Here is a 21,885-nt window from a genome sequence, read left to right as displayed (position 1 = left end):
CCATGCGCCAGGCATAGTTCTCAATGTGATACAACATTCCCAACCCTGTGTAGTGGTTCCTGCTTTCATCCCCATTTTTCCCATGAGCAAACCAAGGCCCAGATCAGTGAAGTCACTTGCCTCAGGTCACACAGCTGGGAAGTGGCTCCTAAGGCAAGTTTCTCCACACACTGCCTATCAAAGCCCTGCGTGGTTGGTCCTCTGCCCACCTTTTCAACGTCCCCCAGTCCTCACCCCCAGAGTTTGGAAGCCTCGGCCCTGCTGCTGTTTCACACGCACCAGCCCTCCCAGCCCAGGACCTTTGCCCATGCCTTCCTCTCTGTCTGGAACGCTCTTCCCATGGCTGGCTCCTCACACGTTCTTCGAGTCTCCGTGGAAATGTCACTTCTTCAGGGAGGCCTTCCCTGAAGACCCCAGACCCAAATCCACACCTCTTCCTGCTTCTCCCACACCCCATTCTTTCAGTAAAGCCCTTGGGGGGCTAGGAATGCAGCAGGGAGTGGGAGAGCAGGGCCTCCTTATGGCCTGTTCGGGAAGCAGACTCCACCCCCTTCCTGAAGTCTGCTTTCACGCGTGACCATGGAGCACCTTTCATGTCATTATTGTAAAGAATGGCTGCAAATGTTCCGTTTAAGAATGTGCCTGGACCGATTTAATGAGTCTCTTAATGATGACACTTGAGTTGTGTTCGTTTTCAGCTCTTCTAAACAGTGTTGTAATGAATAACTTTACACAGACATCACTTCACATGGTGCGAGTCTGTCTCTAAGACAAATGCCTCACACGGCATTGCCAGGTCCAAGGCCTTGTGCGTTGTTATGACAGGTGAGGCCACGCCCACCTGCCGCGCCCGGCTGCAGTCACTCTTTCTGAGGATCTTTCTGTCCTCGAGAGCCTGCCATGCCCCCTGGGTTTCTGGTTCTGGCCTCAGAATCATTTCTTCCAATGACATCTTATGCAGAAGGTCGATAAGTTAGGAAAAGATGGAGGTGGGCGTCTGCTCTATTGTCCCCTACCCCCAGGATACCACCTTTGGGTTACCCAACAAAGGAACAAGGAGAGTCATTGAGACATACTGGGGATAGCACTGCAGGAAGCCAGCCCTGCCCAGGCTGAAGGGACAAGGAGAGCTGGGAGAGAGCAGAGTAGGAGGAGGAGTCACAGTGCTGGAGCAGGGGGAGGAGTCACAGCGCTAGAGCAGAGGGAGGAGTCACAGTGCTGGAGCAGGGGGAGGAGTCACAGCCCTAGAGCAGGGGGAGGAGTCACAGTGCTGGAGCAGGGGGAGGAGTCACAGCCCTAGAGCAGGGGGAGGAGTCACAGCGCTGGAGCAGGGGGAGGAGTCACAGCCCTAGAGCAGGGGGAGGAGTCACAGCCCTAGAGCAGAGGGAGGAGTCACAGCCCTGGAGCAGAGGGAGGAGTCACAGCGCTAGAGCAGGGAGAGGAGTCACAGCGCTAGAGCAGGGGGAGGAGTCACAGCGCTGGAGCAGGGGGAGGAGTCACAGCGCTAGAGCAGGGGGAGGAGTCACAGCACTGGAGCAGGGGGAGGAGTCACAGCGCTGGAGCAGGGGGAGGAGTCACAGAGCTGGAGCAGGCCTGGCCATGGGGCTGCTCTGCCAGCAGAGTGCCCCAGCAGGCTCGTGCCAGCTTGTGAAAGCCGACTGTAAAAGTTTCAGGAATTTTGTGAGTCAGTTGTTAAACACATCAACTTATAACTAATAAATTATATTCAAAACAAAGATAATGCTCAAAACTCATCACTCCATAGTGATTTTGCTTCATTTCACTACTAACTGTGGTCATGAAGTTATCCACATCTACGCATCTGTGTGGTGGAAATACTTCTGTATGTGTAGTTACACCACAGAACTGGGCAAACACTGCAAATTAGGGCTTTCCACAGCATCCCCTAGCCTGCCTGTCAGATGCTTGCCAGCGCACCCCTTCACAGACCACTCTGTCCTCCTGCTCTCTGCCCTCCTGCCACCGTCTCCCATTGATCAAACCCAACCACAGGCTGCTGGCCCGGGCACCAGCCTCCCTGGGCTCAGCGTGGGCAGAGAAGGTAGGGACGGATCTGGGAGAAGCCAGTGGAAAGTAATGAGCACACCGGGCCTGGACTCTCACGGAGGCGAGAGGCACCTGTGACCCACCTCTCCCGTGTGTGGGGCTGGCATCTGTGCCGGGTCTGACCCAGGTGGGCAGCCAGGATCTAGCTGGTCCGCCGAGGAGGCTGGGCTGGCGCTCTGATTGCATATCAGCCACATCAGCCCTAGTACCAGAACTCCTTGATATTTTTAGAACAATGATAAAACGTACTTCTACTCAAAGAAAGTGATGTTCCATTTTGATTGATTCATCACCATCCTGTTCTCATACTATGAGTCAGTGGTTCTCACATTTGAACTGCATCAGAACCCCCGGAGGGTTTGTAGGAACACAGATTGCTGGGCCCCACCCCCTAACTTTCTGATTTAGTGAGTGTGATATTGCCAAATAATAAGACATATAGCCCTAGCCGGTTTGCCTCAATGGATAGAGCATCAACCTGCAGACAGAAGGATCCTGGGTTTGATTCCAGTCAAGGGCACATACCTGGGTTGCAGGCTCCATCCCTGGCCCTGGTCCAGGTACTTGCGGGAGGCAACCAATCAGTGTGTCTCTCTCACATAATTTCTCTCTCTGTCTCTTCCCCTCCTTTCCACTCTCTCTAAAAATCAATGGAAAAATATCCTCGGGTGAGGATTAACAACAACAACAAAAGAATTAGAAATATGTATTTTGGTCATCCGCCCCAGCTCCTGGCCAGAGTTCCTAAAATCTTTGTCATTTCCTCAATGATCAAGGTGCTCAGAACATCTTTTATTCAAACAGTTGATCTCAGACCCCCGTTCCTGACCCAGAGCTCCTAAACCCCTCAGAACTTCCTGGGTGATGGTGTCTTTTGTTCTAATGAGGTGACTCTGGGTGGGCTCCTGGCCAGCTTTGGGATGGGGGCTGGTCACCGGAAAGACCATGCTTAGAAACTTAGAACTTCCAGCCATTTCCATCCCCAGGGAGGAGAGAGGCCGGAGGCTGAGTACCAATCACCGTGCCTGCCTGATGAAGCCCCATAAAGCCCCTGAGGCACGGGGCTCAGAGAGCTCCCAGGCTGGCGAGCACATGGAGCGACGGGTGGGGTACCACCCGCTCCCCGGGGACAGAGTCCTGTGCGCAGGACACACCTCCGCATGTCTACACCTGGCTGTCCGTTTGTATCCGTAAAGTCTCCCCTGTAATGAATCCACAATAGTAAGCAACTGCTGCCCGGGGCTCTGGGAGCTGCTGAGGCAAATTAGTGGCCCCGAGAAAGGGGTCATGGGAACCTTCAATTTGACGCCAAGTTGGACAGAAGTGTGGGTCACCCGGGGACCCACTCCTTGCGACTGGCATTTGAAGTGGAGGCAGTCTTATGGGGCTGAGCCCTTCACCTGCAAGGTCTGTGCCAACTCCAGTTGGTGTCAGAATCGAATTGTAGGACACCCACTAGTGTCTGAGACCCGGTGGGCGCGGGAAAACACCCGCATATCTGGTGGCAAAGTACGGCGAGTGTGAAAGTAAATGACAGAAATGCTGAGTGTTTTCTAGTCATGAGTCTGGGGTGGGGTTTGAGAACTGGCATTTGCACGTCGTAGGTGGCACTGATGCCGCTGGTCTGGAGACCCCACTTTGAGAAGTCACTGGCCCCAACTAATGTAAAGTGCCCGTGTGTCATCACACCCACAAGCCTGGAGGTGGGCCTGGTGGCTGTGGGCCAGACTTCCTGGGGTTGAAAGGTCAGGGGTGGCCAAGGAGCAGCGAGACAAGGAAACAGGAGGCCTGGACACGGGCGTTGGGGGTCGTCTATGAGAAGGACCAGGGCAGTACCGCACCCCAGGTCCCCTTCCTGTTAAGAATAAGTTGCCGACAGCAGGAAGAGGTTAAGGCTGCACCAGGCTGAGGACGGGAACAGGAAGTGGGAAGAGGGAGAGAGAGGGAAACGCTCCCGCAGGGGCCGAGGGGTTCGGGCCCAGGGCCCACCTCTCTGAGCAGGATCTGGAACAGCAGAGAGCATCTGTGTGGTGCCTTTTATAGCAAGTTCAAGAACAGGCAGCACTCATCTGCACGGACACAAATCAGGCCAAGAGCTGGGCATTTCCATGTCTGGACGTGGTCACACAAGCATGCGCATCTGCAAAACTCACCAGGCTGCCCATGTACGATGCGTGTGCTCTACCACACGGGGTCACACCTCGCGTGTGTCCGGGCTCGGCTTCGCTGATTCATTTACTGCCCACCTCCCCAGGCCTCCGGTGTGCGGGGCCTCCTGCTCGGCTGCGCAGACACGGCTGGGAGGAGAAGCCCTGCCGGCCCTGCCTGGGAGGCCTCCCCCGTGTGCAGACCAGCTGTGCTCAGAAGAGCCCCAGGGAAGACGGCTCAGAGGGGGCGGGGGATGTGGGCCCCAGGACACAGGTCAGCAGGTCGCCAAGCTGCTCCAGCGAGATCTTAGAAACAAGGGGGCTGTCCCAGGAAGGCGATAGAGAGGCACGTGCTGCAGGCAGAAAGGACAGTTCGTGCAGAAGGACCAAGTGACGTGTGTTCAGTCGGGGGCCCTCGCTGCGGCTGGAGTGGGAGGCGTGGGTGGAAGGGAGCCAGAGAGGTGCTGGGAGATAGGCAGGACTGGCGGTGAGGGGCCCCGTGGTGCTGCCGGGTCTGAGGGTCTGAATGTTCCCCTAAAGGCAGGGGCTGCCTTGGGAGCCTAGAGGGGGGCTGCCCGGGGGAGGGGCTGCAGAAACCCAGCGGAGGGGCGCACCCCCCCCGCCCCCCGGGTAGCTGTGCGCAGTCTCTCATAAACTCACACGCCTGCCTTCCCTGCGACCTGGCAGCCCCCCTTCTAGGCATTGACTCCACGTAAATGATAGCAGATGTCCGCACAGAGCACGGAGGGGGGCAGCCAAGTGTCCGGGAGACGGATAAACAAGCGGTGCTGCTGGCAGGCGGGGAACTCTGTTCGTAAGAAAGGGAGACGGCGACGTGGGTGATCCCGGCCTCGACGAGCGAAAGATCCCCCAGGAGAGAACATTCTGAGTGACGCCACTGACGTCAAGGCCAAGGGCAGGCAGCACGTGTGGGAGGGTCAGCAGAGGTCTGCACTCCGCTCCGTGGCAGTTACCAGCGTACCTCACTTATTAAATGACGATGATGCAGGCGAGAGACGAAGGGGCCTGGGAGGGGACCGGCAGAGGGGTGTGAAGGGTGAGCAACTGGACTTCATGCTCCATTGTGGGGGCCCCTCCTGGGGGTCAATGCGTTCAGCCATCGAGTCCCAGGCACCCAACCTGGACCATGCGAGGGAAGGCGCCGGGCAGAGCGCCCTGGGCTGGGTGGGTGTTGAGAGGCCCGGAGGCGTCATGGAAACCTGGGGCGTGGGGTGCTCCTCCAAGGCCAGCACAGAGTCAGGACCAATGTGTCTAATCTAGGGGCCTCGGGGGAACTGGGTGCCCAGCAGGAGCTCAGAACCTGAATGCATGAATGAGTGAATAAGCAGATGAAGGAATGAGAGAAGATCAGGGCCAGACTCCTAGTGAGTTCTTTGGCTGCGAGGCATTTCTTGTCCTAAAAATGACTGGCCCACTCCTGTGCCTCTGAATGGGTTCCGGCAGGGCCAGCCTCACGGTGTGCGTGCGGCTCTCAGGAGGGCCCCAGGCTGGGTTTACGCTCTGCTGTTGCTGTCTTGACGTCCTTAATCATTGTTGGCCAAGGGGCACCGCGTTTTCATTTTGCCTGGGGCCTGCATGTTCTGTATCCTGTTCTGGTTCTGGTCCAGGGAGAGGGGCCTAGGGCAGTTTGGGGTAGGGTGAACCAGAACAGGGTGGAGATGGGGATTGGGGGCTCCTAGACACACACGGGCAGTCCTGCCATTGCTGGGGACAGTGGGGCAGTCCAGGGTACAGTTATGCTGGTACCAAGGGAGGAGGCCCACAAGGACCACTCCTGCCAGGACCCAGGCTCCTCTCCTCCCCATGAAGTCCCCCAGGAGGTGCCAGCACAGGGGACGAAGGGACAATGGCTAAGCAGGCCCCATGGCCCACAGCTTCCTGCAGACTGGTAGGCCTGGGCTGGGCTTCAGGAGCTTAGCCCGTGTCACCCCAGCCCGAGACGCAGGCCTTTCTGCTCCCAAAGCCACACACACCAGTTCCAGAAGGAGGAAGAGGGAGCCCGGGGTGGCTGCCCGCCCAGGACGGGCCACCAGACTCAGGGCAGAGAGCCACTGGGCACCTCTCTTCAGGAAGGAGTGACCACACCCACGCACCCTGGACCTTTATCCCCACAGCAAGCTCCACTCTCCTGTCTGCCCCTCGCACACCCCAATGCACACACTTACACATGCGCGCACACACACACACACACACACACACAGCACCCTGGAACCTGGCCTGTCCCAAATGGAGCATCTTCCTAGGGACAGGAAGTGGCCGTGGCCTTGATACTCTCCTGGGACAGCTGCCACAGCCCCTGACCCACGCTTGGCCTAACCCTGCCCACCATCCTTTCAAGATGCAGGTCTGATCCGGTCACCCTCCTCTAGAGTCATCCCTTCGCTCTTGGGAGAAAGACCAAACTCCCTCCTCAGCCCCTAGGTCCTCGGTGATTGGCTGCGGTCAGCCTCTCCAGCCTCAGCTGATGCCCGTGCTCAGCGCATGCCCTTTCCATTTCCAGAGACTCCCACCAACGCCAGGGCCTTGGCCCCTGCTCTTGGCCTCACCTGGAAGGCCTTTTCTGGTGGAGTCAGCCCTTACCACCTCCATTCCCAGCCCACTGTCTCTCTCAGGACAGCTTTTCCCAGTGTGGCCGGACTGGTCAGTTAGTGACAGTGCATCATCCACGCGCTTGTGCATTTCCCCGCATCTTCCCCTTGAGGGAAAGACCTGTGTCTTTTTCTCCACCGTCGTGTGTCCCCCTGTTAGCACAGCACCCGATGCATAAATTCCGCTCAGTGAGGCACTGAAGCAGGGATCTTTGAGCCCCTCCCCCAGGACACAGCCATTTCTAGGGGCAGCCGCAGGGGCTGAACTCCAAGGCAGGTTCCCATGTGTGACCCTGGAGATGAGCCACTTCCCTCGCTGGACCTCAGCTTCTCCACCTGGGAGATGGGGCATTGGGCTCCCAGCGCAGACGACCTTGTGCCCAGGATTCTGTGCCTGACGATTCTGCAAATGTCTAGGCTCCGAGCAGGCCACAGAGATCCCGGATGAGGAGGGCACAGGAGCAGGGGGAGGTCTGATCCTGCCCGCTGGCTGGGGAGACAGAGACTGCCCACCCTGATCACGTGGAGGGTAGAAGGTGGGGCTCCCCAAAGGCAGAAGAGAGCCCCGTAACCTGGAATCGGGTCTGGAACCCTTGATGGCTGGAGGTGGACAAGCCTATCCTTGCACGGACTTGAGAGGGGGCGGAGCCAGGCCCAGACGGTTAGGCCTCAGATTCCACCATTCAGGCCTGTAGTGCAGGAATTGTCTTGGGATGGGGATGGCTGGGGACCCCTGCCCGTGCAGCCGACAGGTCTGCAACTCCTCTCTCCACACCCAGACAGCCAGGCTGCCCCTCCACCTCCACCTCCACCCATGCCCCAACCATGCAGAGCCTCCCAGGCCCTGCCCGGACCTGACTGTGCCCGCTGGCAGCACCCCAGCACTGCAGAGGGCAGGCAGCAGTGGGGGTCAGCTGGCAGGCTGCCCAGCATGTCGGAGAGAAGTCAGCCCAAGGGCCGCAGGGCCTGTCAGGTCCTGCTGGGAGCAGCCCAGTGAGCAAGGCAGGCTCCTGTCTCTTCAGCCACCTCCTCGCCCAGCACTCACCACAGCGGCGCAGCGCCAGCACCGGGCCGCCCTTCTCTAACACCCTGTGAGCAGGAAACTTGTGAATACAGAAGACTTGGAGATAAGGAACAGTCCCTGCTATCCTCCTACCCGGTGATGCCGCTGACGGAGATAATGGTGAAGAGGATGGCAACGACTAACCAGAAGCCAGCCCTGTTCAGTTTGGCCTCAGCTCCGTGCTGTCAAGGAAGACCAACTAGAAACCAAAGCCACTCGCGAAAAAGGCTCTGTCTTGCCTGGCCGGTTTGGCTCGGTGGCTAGTGTGCTGGCCCTCGGAATGAAGGGTCCCGGGTTCGATTTTGGTCTCTCTGAAAATCAATGGAAAATATCCTTGGGTGAGGATAAGGAAAAAAAAAAAAAAAAAAAAGCTCTGTCTCCTTCAGGAAAGGAATTGGGCAAAATCGGGAAAATAAGCTATAGAAGGTGTTGCCAACGCACTGCCTAGCTCGGCCCCTTGCTGTCCTTCATTTTCTCATCTGTAAACGTGCTAATAATACTACCTGCTGCCCGGCTGGCGTGGCTCAGTGGTTAAGCATCGACCTATGAACCCGGAGGTCACGGTTCAGTTCCAGGTCAAGGCACATGCCCGGGTTGTGGACTTGACCCCCAGTGTGGGGCGTGCAGGAGGCATTCCATCAGTGATTCTCTCTCACTGATGTTTCTGTCTCACTTTCTCCCTCTCCCTTCCTCTCTGAAATAAATAAAATATATACTTAAAAAAAAATATATCCCCTGCCTCTGAGAGTGATGTGAAGAGTGATTTTACACAAAGTGCTGAGCACAGGCCTGGCTTTGCTTAGGAGGTCATAAGTCATTGCTTTCGTGATTCTCCTTTTTATTCCAGACTCTCTTTTCTCCGGCTCGCCCGCTCTCTGCCGGCCGCCCAGGCCGCCCTCCCTCCCGGGCTGCCCGCCCTGTCCCCTTGGCCCCGAGCCAGTGGGGCCTCTAAGCTGCTTTGCAAGGTCCTCACGGGGTCTGCCTGAGGCCCAGGCGACTCCAGAGTCAAAACCAAAAGGGGGAAGTCACGCCTGTGAAAGCGCAGCCCTTAGCACTGCTGGGCTCCAACGAGCAGGACGCTTCCTCACCCGTGGGTGTGAGCGCTGAACCGGCTGTGGGGAGGGCCCCATCCTCCCAGCGTCACCCCGGCCTCTCCGCTCTTCCCTTCCAGCCTGGGCTTCTGCACGTGAGCATCTGCCCTGCCTCCCTCATCTCCCCACCCCACGCTCCAGGGCCCACGCCTGCCGCACTGAAGTGCCACCCCTCCAGCAGGGCTTCCGTGACCCCAGCACCCCACTTCCTCTATGCCTTCACTCTGACTCAGGACACTTGGGCGTCAGGCACTTGTTGGCTTGTCCACAGGGACAGGGGCCCTATTGGTGAACCACGAACATGCTTGTAAAGTGCTTAGTAGAAGCCCAGCACACAGTAGGTCTCGGGAAAAGCAAGCTCCAGGTACCCTCACTTTGAACAGCAGAGAATCCCAGATGGATCTAGAGAGGTCTGCCCAGAACCAGAGGGAAGCAAGGCGGGGTGTCCTGGCCAGAGCAGGGGGAGGCTGTGAGGATGGCATCGTGTGCTTGGGGGCCTGGAGGAGGCCTAGGAAAGGCTGATGGGAGAGGCCCTGCAGGTCAGCCTAAGGGCAGCGGGAACCCCAGCAGGTGGTCACGCGGGCAGTGCAGGGCCTACATTGCCATTCGCAAGTTGGTAAGAGACTCTGGAGGCAGTAGGGCCTCAGTAGAAAGGGCAGGGCTCTGGAACCCTGTGCCCAGGTGGACTCCCTGCTGGCACAGGTGCTCTTCCGCACACGGCTGGTTTGTGCTGTCGCTGGGAAAAGGTGTCATTCACCCGCCACTAAATTAGCTCGCCGGGGCCCTGACCCCACCTGCCCGAAAAGTCAAGGCCTGAAGGTTTGTGAAACTGGATAACAGCGGCAAACAGGGCCTTTTTTTTTTTTTTTTTTAGCAGACTATTACGGCAAATAAAAAAGTGATGCCCCGCCTCCCAGGGCCAAAGGGCAACAGTCACGATGCCAGAGAGAAACTAGGTCAGCAGCCCCACTGCTGCTCCTGGCCTCTCTGTTGATGGCAATGAACGTGGAGTAGAATGAGCCACCTACCCCTTAGAAGGCCTGAGAGCAGGGGCTGGTCAGCCACGCCCTGGCAGTCCGGAGTCTGCAGCCTCCTCAAGCTGCCAAACCTCCTCTCTGAGTGCTGAGGGGCCTGGGACCGGCCCTCGCAGGACTCCCAGGGCCAGGAAAGGGCCCTGTCTTCAACCTTGACCAGTTCAAAATGTCGTCTAAGATTTAAGTATATGGAAGGCCTGCCGATCCATATGCATGCAACATAGAGACAGGAGGGGCCATTCCTGGTCCAAAATGTTCTCAGGGAAGTCTGAAAGCAACAGGAGTGATTCATTCATTCAAATTATTGAGCCACTACTGTGTCCTAAACACTAAGCTAGGCATTGTGATACATCAGTGAACCAAATAGAACACAGGAAATCTTTGTCTCAAACTGTTACTTATGATCATTACTAGAGGCCTGGTGCATGAAATTCGTGCACTCGGGATGGGTCCCTTAGCCCAGATTGTGAGAGGGTGCAGGCCAGGCCAAGGGACCCCACCGGTGCACAATTGGGGCCGGGGAAGGACGAAGGTTGGCCAGCCAGGGAGGGACCATGGGAGGACTCCAGGGTGTGTCTGGCTCAGTCCCGATCGGCCGGACCCCAGCAGCAAGCTAACCTACCAGTCAAAGTGTCTGCCCCCTGGTGGTCAGTGCACATCATAGTGAATGGTTGAGTGGCCTTAGCATATCATTAGCATATTACGCTTTGATTGGTTGAATGGATGAATGGACAACTGGACACTTAGCATATTAGGCTTTTATTATATAGGATTATTGTTTATACAAAGATAATGGAAATTAAAATTTTTTAAATCCATGTAAGATTCTTGGGCCCCGGCAATCATTGTAGCTTCCTTTTCTTCTTTTCCTGATTCCCTTCCAGTGCCTGCCTATGGGCCCACACATCAAGCATGGCATCCCCATAATTTCCTAGTCTGCTGCCCTCACCTTCATCATAAAGAGTTTCCACCTTGCCACCCGGCTCTGCAGCTGCCGCTCCCCAAGGCTGCAGAGCAGTCCTGTCCCAGCATTCGCCACATTTACTGAACGGCTCTCAGGAGTCGGACACGGGAGTTGCAGAGGTTATCCAACTGAGTCAGGGAAACCGAGTCGCAGTAAATGAGCAAGATGACATCGAGGTTCCCCCAGGTGGTGGAGCTGATGGTTCTTTGGGCTTTTCATAAGGCCCCCATCAGGGTCACCAGCTGACCCCTGCCGCCCCATAGCCTGGCTCTTCCCAAGACAAGACTTCACCTGGTTTCCTCACTGTATTTCAACTCCTCCTCCAACAGCCACAAGATCAGAGGCACCGCCCCGCTGCACGTGGGAATCGCCAGTGAAACTGCCCATGTCCACCTGCACCCCAGCCCAGTGATGTCAGAATCCCTGGGATTGGGGCCCGGGCATTAATGTATCTTCAAATTCTCCCCGCCCCCAAGTGATTCTGATGTGCAGCCGGGATGAGAAGCACTGCTCTGCCATTATCCGTATCTCATGTACAAGAAAATGGAAGCTCAGAGAGGTTAAGTCACTTTCTCAGAGTCACACAGCTGAAGGTGATGGAGCCAGAATCCCAGTTTGTCTGACTCCTGGGCTGGACTTCTGTCCACCCTGACTGTGGGACAGGCACATCCACTCTCAGCCAAAGCTTTCCCCCTGGTTTTTAAGGAAAAAATGAGGGAATCCAGAAACAGAATGTAGCTGGAGCCCCCCCCCCAAATTCACCCCTATGCGATGCTCCTCCCAGGGCCTACCCCATACTCCCTCTCTAGCTCCCGACCTCCCTGGTCTCCCCATGCGGGGTGGAGGCAGGGCACAGGCCTTCCCCAGCATTGACTCTGGCTCCCGGGGATCTACGGTGACTCCCCGAGTCAAGCATCCATGCTGAACGCTGGCAGCTCACGCCGCTGTCCTGGAGCGGCCTGCACGGGCTCTGCCACAGCAGACTAGTCTGCATCTCCTGCCCCACTTCATTTATTTTATTTTATTTTTTATTTTTTAAAATCCTCAACTGAGGATATTTTTCCATTGACTTTTAGAGAGTGGAAGGAGAGACACACAGAGAGAAATACTGATGTGAGAGAGACACATCAATTGGTTGCCCCTTGCACGCTCCCTGACCTGGGCCAGTGATTGAGCCTGCAATTGAGGTACGTACCCTTGACTGGAATCAAACCGGGACTCCAGTCCGCAGGCCGATGCTCTATCCACTGAGCCAAACCCGCTAGGGCCGTGGTCGGCAAACTCATGAGTCAACAGAGCCAACTATCCACAGTACAACGATTGGAATTTCTTTTGAGAGCCAAATTTTTTATTTTTTTTTTTTATTTTTTTTATTTTTTTTTATATATATTTTATTGATTTTTTTACAGAGAGGAAGGGAGAGGGATAGAGAGTTAGAAACATCGATGAGAGAGAAACATCGATCAGCTGCCTCCTGCACACCCCCCACTGGGGATGTGCCCGCAACCAAGGTACATGCCCTTGACCGGAATCGAACCTGGGACCCTTGAGTCCGCAGGCCGACACTCTATCCACTGAGCCAAACCGGTTTCGGCGAGAGAGCCAAATTTTTTAAACTTAAACTTCTTCTAACGCCACTTCTGCAAAATAGACTCGCCCAGGCCGTGGTATTTTGTGGAAGAGCCACACTCAAGGGGCCAAAGAGCCGCATGTGGCTCGCGAGCCGCGGTTTGCCGACCACGGCGCTAGGGCCGCTGCTCCACTTCATTGCCTGTAGCCTTGGGCAAGCCCCTCCGGTTTCTTCATCTGCAAACTAAAGTTGTTGAAAATATTTGCCCACCTTTCCGGTCGCCGGGAGGATCAATGAGTGAAGGTGAATAACAAGGCCCTGTAAACGGCGAGGCACCCGGCAAATATTAGTTCTCCTGGCGTGCCCTGGAGGGGCCTGGTCTCGCCGTGCCAGGGCGCTGTGCACAGCCTGGTCACGTCCCGGGTCAGCCACGTAACGTGACTTGAGGCCACATGTTGCACTCTCAGGGCCGCCGTTTCCTCGCTTGTAGATGGGAGAATAACACCCTGCCTTCCTCCGACTGGTGTCCAGATCAGGTGTATGGGTCCCCGAAACGCCTTGGGGTGTGGGCACGTGGTAAAGGGGTGGCCGTGGGGATGGCTGGGCCTTTCAGGAGGGTCCCTGGGCCGTGCCTTGGCCCCTGAGACAGGAAGGAGCTTTGTCCTTGTTAGTTCCTCGTCTGCCTTTCTTCTGGAGGATCCCGGACTCTGCAGGAGTGGCCCTGGGTTTGAGCCCCAGCTCTGCTGCCCTTGCTGTGTGACCTCGGGCTCAAGACTGGCTGCTGAGCCTCAGCTGTGTGTAAGGAAACTTCTGTCCACAGTGCCAGCCCCTGGAGGTGCCAGCAAGTGGCCGAGCTGTGGGAGCCGCCACAAGGGAGAAGAGACTAGGAGGATAGGAGGGAGGAGGGGCCTGGAGTGGTTCCTTTGAATGCTTCTGGAAGGTCTGAGGGAGAGAGGAATGGCGGTTTTGATATGGGGCAGAGGACCCCAGAGAAGCACCCTGAGGCTACCCTACCTTCTCTTCCACTGGGTCCCTAGCTCCAGAGCAGCTGCAGGAGGCCTGCAGGCAGCCTGGAGGGGGCGGGGCTGCCATTCCAAGTGGGACAGACTGCGGAGTCTGAGTCCCCCCCACCACGTGCCAGGTCCCTTCCCTCAGCTGCACTGACCAGCTGTCACCACCTTGCAAGCCCCACATTGGCAATACCAGTGCACAGCTGGGGAACTGAGGCTCAGAAGGGAAGCGTCTCTCCCAAGTCACGCTGCCAGCCCCTTGCAATGCTCCCCTGTGACCAACCGTCCTGGTTGCTCAGGACTGAGGGGGTTCCTGGAACACAGCATGGGGGCGGGGAGGGCGTGGCAGGGGTGAGGGGGAAGGTTCAGTGCTAACCCTGGGAATGTCCCAATTTGCATAAGCAGCCAACATTTTTACCTTCCTCTTTTTTTAAATTGTACTAACTCTTTGAAATCTAGTGTGTATTTAATGCAGCTAGATTTGCCAAATAAAATACAGGCTGCCCAGGTAACTTGGAATTTCGGATAAATAATGAAAAAAAATAATGTGCGCATACCCCAAATATTGCATGGGACATATTTATACCAAAAGTTTATTTCTTTTTAAAAAAATATATTTTTATTGATTTCAGAGAGGAAGCGAGAGGGAGAGAGAGATAGAAGCATCAATATTGAGAGAGAATCGTTGATTGGCTGTCTCCTGAGCCAGCAACCTGGGCATATGCCCTGACCTCGGAATCAACCCGTGACCTCCTGGTTCATAGGTCGATGCTCAACCACTGAGCCATGCTGGCTGGGCTCCAAGTGTTTGTTTCTTGTTTATCTGAAATTCCAAGTCACCTGCGCCCCTGTATTTTATTCCGTGCATCTGCCGCCCTACTTTCATCACATCTGAATTCAGAGGCTCACGCGTTAGGTGCTTAATAGCCACTTGAATTCATGGTGGAGAATGGGGGACAGGGCTGGTCTAGAGGAACTGGGGTGTCCAGTGGAGTCCAAGAGCACAGGTTCCCTCAAAGTCAGCCTGCATCTTGCTCCTTCCCGCTCTGTGGCCCCCTCTTTAACCATCACCCTTTGTCTGCCTGTGACATGATCTGTCTTTGTCTTAGTTGAGATTTCCTGGAAGCAGTTCAACACATTCTATTTCCGATAATCTCCTGGCCAGTAAACCTGTGACAGGGAAGAAAGTCCACATCTCGCCCACGATTCTCCTTATCAGCAAATTTTCAAAATCCAGAAAATGGGTCAGGGCCAATGGGGGTGGCGGGCAGGTCAGGGAGGAAATACCAGCCAGACCTAGGAGATGAGGGTCCCAGGAGCCCCCTCCTTCCTGGGTTCTCCTCTGGATCTCCATCCCCAGACTTCCCCAAGCCTCAGCCTCACCCTCCAATGGGAGTCTCTGACTCTGGGATATCTCTCTTTGCCTCAGTTTACACATCCAAAGCACTGGGAAGTTGCAAACCGGAGCCCTGGGATGGGGAAGTGAAGCCAGCGACGTGGCTGCTGGGGAAAGATGCAGACTGTGCAAGAGGTAGGTCCCCAGGCTGCACTCCTGGCCCTCACGGGCTCCCCGTGTGGTCAGACCTGGAACTGCACTCCTGGCCCTGACAGGCTCCCCGTGTGGTCAGACCAGGAACTGCACTCCTGGCCCTCACGGGCTCCCCGTGTGGTCAGACCAGGAACTGCACTCCTGGCCCTCACAGGCTCCCCGTGTGGTCAGACCCCAAACTGCCCTCCTGGCTCTCACAGGCTCTCTGTGTGGTCAGACCCCACTAATCCTGGTCCGTGTGTTGGGTGCGGGTTCAGAGTGTCAAAGAGTGTTGGAAACAAGGCCATGGTTGGAAAAGAGGCCCAGAGAGGTAGAGCACCAGCCCAAGGTCACATAGCACACCTGCCGCAGCGCCGAGGCCTGGAGCAGTGGGTTTCCCTCTACCCCACTCTACATGTTACATGGCCCCAGGGGTCACTGCTGCCCAGACTGGACCAGTCGTGTAATCTGTGGGGCCCAGAGCAAAATGAAAATGTGGGATTGCTTGTTCAAAAATTCTTAAGGTTTTTAAGGTGATGACAACAGAGCATTAAACCAAGTGCTGGGCCCTTCTGAGGGTGAGTCCTGACACAAGGCATATTCCCAGGAGCACCCAGGGGACCGGCAGACAGAAGAGGGGCCTAGGGCATGGGTGGCCTGTGCTGCCCAACTCCCTACTCGTCTCCCCAGCCCCTGGGACCCTTGGCCATGAACCCAACTGTGCCTAACCCCTCCCTGTGCCAGCACTCCACCTCCCTCTCTCCCTCTCTCCCTCTCTTCCTTTCCCTTCTCCCCTCTCTCCCTCCCTCCCTCCCTCCCTCTCTGCAGGTCCCAGCAGGCCTCTCATTCTCTGAGGTGCCCCACCCTCTGTCCCTGAAAGAGCCCTGCAGTCAGACCTGGTGCCAGGACAGGGAGAGAGATCGCCTCTGGCACAAACGGCAAGGGGCACACAGCACTCCAACAGTCGAGGCGCACCCTGCGTTCATGCAATAGTTTTAATAGGAAAAGTAACGCCAAATCCAGGGTGAGCGACATGGCCAAGTTCCAAACACAGACAGCAGCCGAGTTCCGATTCTTCGCATCAGGCTTCCCTGCGGCCCACACAGCCCCGGCACAGACCCTGTCTTCCTTTGAAATGTTAGTATTTTGTTTACCCTAGGCTTTTTGCATTAATTTTGGATTTTTTAAAAATTGCATTAAGACATTTTCTTGATCTCTCAGTGCTTTGGGCACCCCCTTCCGTTTCACATGCAAGTTAGTGCTCCACTTGCCACCACGCCCGTCCCTGGCAGGGAAGTCCCCCGATGAGAGTCACCCCGGGGGACACTCACATGGACAAGAAAATAACAGCTCATCCGCACACGGAGGTCCATGGGCCAAACCCCGTCCCAACTCCATCCCTTCCTTCCTTCCTTCTGGAGCACCTACTGTGTGCTGAGCACTACCGGCGACATGAGATAAAACAGACAGTTACACTTCCCTTACCCACACAGAACCACATCCTGGTTTGGGGAGCGAGACAATAAAATAAGTAAGAATCAGCAAAATGGGAGGTGTGCGCTGCTACGTGCTAAGGAAAAAAAATAAGAACCAGGGAGCAGGCTTCATGTTTTAGGCAGGGTGACCCAGGATGAGGTCCTTTAAATGCCACCCCCACCCCAAGTGGAACACTCTGTTACTTGACCCCATTTTTCAGATGAGGAAACTGAGGCAGCTTGACCAGGAAGTGGCAGCGTGGTGCCAGAGGGTGTTTTTAGGGGTTGGGGGACAGAGTGGAGACACCATGGAGCCTGGGGGCGTGAAGGAAGGGAAGTCTTTCTCCACTTAAAGGTGCATCCTCTGCCTTGGGCAGATTGTCTCCTCCTCCCTAAGGGACAGGCCAGGTTGACTCACTCAGCAGTTCCCGGTTCCTCCATTCACTAACTGAGCCCCCGGGAATGGAGTGGGCTGGGGGGGCAGCCTGGTGACCCTAAGTCCCCCTGACACACAGACATTCCTGTGGGGGGGACCCCTTTAAGGCTGGCCCTGGGGCAGGCAGGATGACTGCCAAGTTCATTCATCCAGGGGCCCCTGCTGACTCACGCTTATGAAAGTGATTTTCCTGGCCCCGCCCACCGCCCGCCTCTTGAAATACCCTGGCTTGCCCTGGCCTTTCACAGCCTCTTGGATCCCTAAAGGGTAATGAGCGTCTTCCCTCGCGGGCTCTCCTAGTGTCCGACCAGACCAGGCCCAGCAGCCTCCCTCGTCCCCTGTAGGTCAGGTGAGTGCGCTGGGCAAGGCATGGGGGTGGGACATGGTAGCAAGTCCTGGGCAGGGGTGGCCAGAGGGCCCTGGAGCCAGGCAAGGGCGCTCCCCCAGGTGGTCCTGAGAGGAGGCCCACCCTGGCTTCCCAGCCGGCATGCTTCTCCCCCCACCGCCAGGTTCCTCCTCCTGGCCATGCCCACCTCCAGGTACCTGGCAGCCCCAGCAGGACAACTGCCCTGCTGCCCGCAGTCGGAGCTCACCCTGCCCATGTGATGCTGCTCTTGGCAGGAGAGAGAGAGAGGCGTGGCCAACTCCAGGCATGCTGCCCAGTGTCTCCAGGCCACTGGGTTTTGAAGCCAGACCGGGTGCTGCCCCTGGGGTCCCGCCTCTCCTGTTCAAGTGGGGCAGCATCCCCCCGCCCCACCCCCGGTGCCCGAGCACGGCCCCGGGTTCCAGGGCCTTGGCTTCTCAGGGAGGGCGAGGGAGGTGCTGAGATCAGGAAGTCTGGGGACCTCAGACTCTCGGGGCTCCAGGTGGGGGAGGCTCGGCGACAGAGCGCCTCTTCACCCTCCCCGGCCACAGCTCATGTCACCTCCTTGGCGGCCCTGACAGGTATCGGGGGCTGGATCTGTGCGTGCGGGCCTGGTCTCAGACATCCCTGGGCGACCTGGGCAAGCCACCTGCTTCCTCCTGACCTCCGGGCCTCCCTCTGGTTAGGAAAACCCACCTGGAGGAGTTGCTGTGGGGTCCAAGTGTCGGGAGCCCAGGCCACCAGAGGCGCTCAATCCACGCAGCCACGCGGGTGTCCCAGGGACTCGGAGCAGCTTGAGGTCCGTGACCTCCGAAGCACGGGTGCTGCAAACGTACCGGACACACTCTTTGGAAGTGCATGGATTTCCATTTTGCTTACGCTTATCTGCGCTGGTGATTTTGAATCCGTTTTTAATGTTAACTTTTGAAATCTTCGTTTGTTTATTTTTTGTTACTTCTCACCTGAGGATATTTTCCCATTGGTTTTTAGGGACAGTGGGAGAGAGAGGGAAAGACAGAGGGAAACATCGATGTGAGAGCAGCACATCGATTGGTTGCCTCCTGCACGCGCCCCGACCAGGGCCCAGGAGCCTACAACCCGGGCACGTGCCCTTGACCGGAATCCAACCTGGGACCCTTTGGTCCGCAGGCCGACACTCTGTCCACTGAGCCAAACCGCCCAGGGCAATGTTAACTTTTTTCAGATGACATCTGCCCTCTTCAACCAGAGGGACTGAAACAAAAAGTTAACATTAAACACGGCCTGCCTTGGCTCCCAAGCTAAGAAGCGTGAAAAGAATGGAAACAGGAAAACTCGCAGATGCACTGCTGTGCGTTGGCCGTGTGCCTGCCTCTGAGGCTATGGGAACTCGAAGCTGCTCAGGCCTCTGGGCCGTCCGTATCGCTGCACAGGAAATGGCCCCTCCGGTCGGCCCTGGGCGGTGACCTCATGTGCGTGACATCCAGAAGCTTCTGGAAGTGAGCACTGGCGTTGGAGTCCAAAGCCCTGGTGGTAACGGGGCGCCTGCTCCTCACTGGTGCTGGGAGGACTCAGAGACAAAGGCGGGGAGGGGTGGCCTGCGTGGGCGTGCCAGGGGGCTCGGAGCAGGTTCGCATTCTCATTTGGGGGGACACGGGGTGTCTAGGTGGTCTCAGCCCTTGGGGATCAAACTCTAGCTCCATCACCCACAGGCTCTGGGACCTCAGGGGCAGAGCCTCACCTCCCCAAGCCCCCGTTTTCTCCTCTGCAAAGCAGTTACTGTGCGGATTGAAGGAGCTAAAGCTCAGGGAGCATTTAGCAAGGACGACACAGGTGCCCGCTCCGCTGTTCTCCCGGGGACAGTGGAGACCAGGAGCGGTGCCCAGGGCTGTTTGAGGCACCAGGAGGGTGAGGGGAGGAGCTCTGGGACTGCAGCCCTTTCTCCCACGGTGGGCACTGGGACACCTGCCCGTCCAGCTGGGAACGTGGCCCCTGGCTCCCTCCCAGCACCAGTGCGGGGACAGGGCAGTGGGGGGAGCGGGGACAGGGCAGTGGGGGGAGCGGGGACAGGGCAGTGGGGGGAGCGGGGACAGAGCAGTGGGGGGAGCGGGGACAGGGCAGTGGGGGGAGCGGGGACAGGGCAGTGGGGGGAGCAGGGACAGAGCAGTGGGGGGAGCGGGGACAGAGCAGTGGGGGGAGCGGGGACAGGGCAGTGGGGGGAGCGGGGACGGTGCTCGGGCTGCACTTTCGGCCGGGAAGGGCCTCAGCAGGAGCTGCCATGCCCGGTCACCCTGCACTCTGCAAAGAGGTGGCCTGGGCTCCATCCAGCTGGGCCCGTGCGAGCCAGGGCAGAGCTCCTCGCACTGTACAGGCTGCAAGAAGCTTGCTGGGCCTCAGTTTCCCCGTCTGTAATATGGGAATGGTTGTAAGAGTACTTATAAAGCCCAGTTAAATAAGGATTAAATTAATTAATGGACAGTGTTTAGAACAAACTTGGCACCAAGCCACTCCATAGGCATACAGAAATGGTAGCCTGTTGTTGTTATGAGTGGCAGTGATGCACCCCAAATCCTCTCCTCAAGGCACCAGGCATGGGGACCATGCACCCCAGTGTCAGCTGGGTGCTACCTTTTGTCTCCCCAGGGAGATGCTGGGGGCCAGGAGGCTCACCCCGACAGGAGAGGGTGGCTGTCCCCGGCCCGAGGCCCCAGCTGAGGCAAGGAGCCCTGGGTCATACCTGGGGACATGTTAGCCCTGGTTTAACATGCTGCTGCAAGACACTGAGAAGCTTGTGCGGCCTCTCTACGCCCTTGTTTACACACCTGTTACACGGGATGGTAGCCTTGACAGTACTTCCTGCATCCGGTCAGTGTGAGGAGGACTTGAGAAAAAGTCTGCTAAACACCCAGTAGATAGCAAGTGCTAAACGCCCACCCGTTCCTCACACACTCACCTGGACATTGCTTTGTGGCCTCAGGATGGCAGGGCTGCTGGACAGTGGGTAAGGCGGAGCCTGTTAGAGGGGTTACGGGATGTGAAGTGGGTCTGGACTCTCCAGCACCTACAGCCCTACGAACTGGGTTTGGGTCCCATTGACTGATTTTGGTCTGTGGCCAGCAGGGGGCGCTGATGCTCCAGAAATGTTCAGGTTTACAGGCATTTCCCCCAAACCAAATTACTCTGGGCTTCCAAAGTTCCCCCACCTCCAGGCCAGCCCCTAGGGCAGGCAATGAGCTCAGACTTTCCCTAGTGGCAGGTTTTCTGCAAGCAGGAGCGTCCATACATGACCTCACTGTGTCCCTAACAGCCCATTTTATAGATGAGCCAACAGACCCAGGGAAGTCCAGAAATGGGCCGTGGTCACAGGGCCACGTTAATGGCTCCAAAGTCCAGCAGCCTACACCCAAGACCTGCAGCTGGATGGCAGGCGGGCGCTATGGCCGGCACGGAAGCGCTGTGCGGGCTGGCCCTCCGGGCTGGGCAGAGGGCGCCTCGTGGAAGGTGAAGAATAGGCTTCGGGTATTGTTGCTGCCCCATTGGTGAGGTGGGGAGAGTGGGTGGAGGCTCAGAGAGGCAGAGGTGACTCTGAAGAACTGGGGGAGGGGAAAGGGCCTGGCTGGAATGGAGCAGGTGTGAGGGAGCCAAAAGGGAGAGAGTCTGGCATGTTTATATCCCCTGGGAGGACTTTGGACTCGACCCTGAGGGCCACAGGAGGACACCCTACACTCCAGGTGGGAAGGGACCACATGACACCCAACACTCACCCGACGGCCCCTCCTTCCCTGTGCCTCCAGGTCAGCTGCCAGCGCCAAGCCCCCCGTCAGCTGCAGCCATGAGCAACTGGAGGAAGGACCACCTGGGTGCCAGCAGCTCAGAGCCCCTCAAGGTCATCATTATCGGTGAGTGTTGCCCTGCACAGGGGAGGGGCTGCCCTGAGCTCTCCAGGTGCCTCCAGTATCAGCGGTCAGGAGCCAGGCAGGGCCAGACCCGGCTTTTATTTATTTATTTATGTATTTATTCACTTATTGTTGTCTTTCAAATTGGCCACTGAGCATTCACTCTGTGCCCAGTGCTATGCTTACAATTATATAAATATATCTTTATTGATTTCAGAGAGGAAGGGAAAGGGAGAGGGAGGAGAGAGATAGAAACATCAATGATGAGAGAGAATCACTGATCAGCTGCCTCCCACATGCCCCACACTGGTGACTGAGCCCACAACCCAAGCATATGCCCTGACGGGGAACTGAACCACGATCTCCTGGCTCAGAGGTCGACGCTCAACCGCTGAGCCACGCCGGCTGGGCTATGCTTACAATTCATGCAGCATCATTCCATGCAATCCCTCTAGGAAACCTGCAAGGCAAAGGGCAGCGAGGGGTGGGGGCTGGGTCCTCAGCCTGTGCTCTCCCATACCTGGCACCAGGCTGGGTGCTGAGTGAGGGGGTGCACAGCCGAAGCATGTAGTCCTGTCCTCAGGTCTGCAAGAATGGAGGACAGATGGCCCCTCCGCCATGCAAACGTCAGGTTGAATCACAGGAAATGTGT

General features: G+C 57.0%; 1 protein-coding gene across 4 annotated transcripts in view; it reads left to right on the top strand.

The window, feature by feature from the left end:
- OSGIN1 (oxidative stress induced growth inhibitor 1) overlaps positions 1–21,885 on the top strand; it is a 32,334-nt gene that overhangs the window by 4,420 nt on the left and 6,029 nt on the right. The window contains exons 1-3 of one of the 4 annotated variants that reach the window (XM_054710013.1): positions 9,055–9,072; positions 14,985–15,086; positions 21,132–21,236. In XM_054710013.1, the coding sequence (XP_054565988.1) occupies positions 21,170–21,236 (67 nt within the window). In that variant the 5' untranslated portion in view covers positions 9,055–9,072; positions 14,985–15,086; positions 21,132–21,169. Of the gene's footprint in view, positions 1–9,054; positions 9,073–14,984; positions 15,087–16,202; positions 16,221–17,242; positions 17,344–21,131; positions 21,237–21,885 lie in introns of those variants that run through there. The other 3 variants (XM_028142877.2, XM_054710014.1, XM_008139712.3) reach the window with 3 other exon arrangements.

The sequence above is a fragment of the Eptesicus fuscus genome, chromosome 21 (assembly GCF_027574615.1).
Source record: "Eptesicus fuscus isolate TK198812 chromosome 21, DD_ASM_mEF_20220401, whole genome shotgun sequence".
Taxonomy (NCBI): domain Eukaryota; kingdom Metazoa; phylum Chordata; class Mammalia; order Chiroptera; family Vespertilionidae; genus Eptesicus; species Eptesicus fuscus.
The sequence above is the reverse complement of the archived record's forward strand: the minus strand, read 5'-3'. Positions and strand labels throughout refer to the sequence as shown.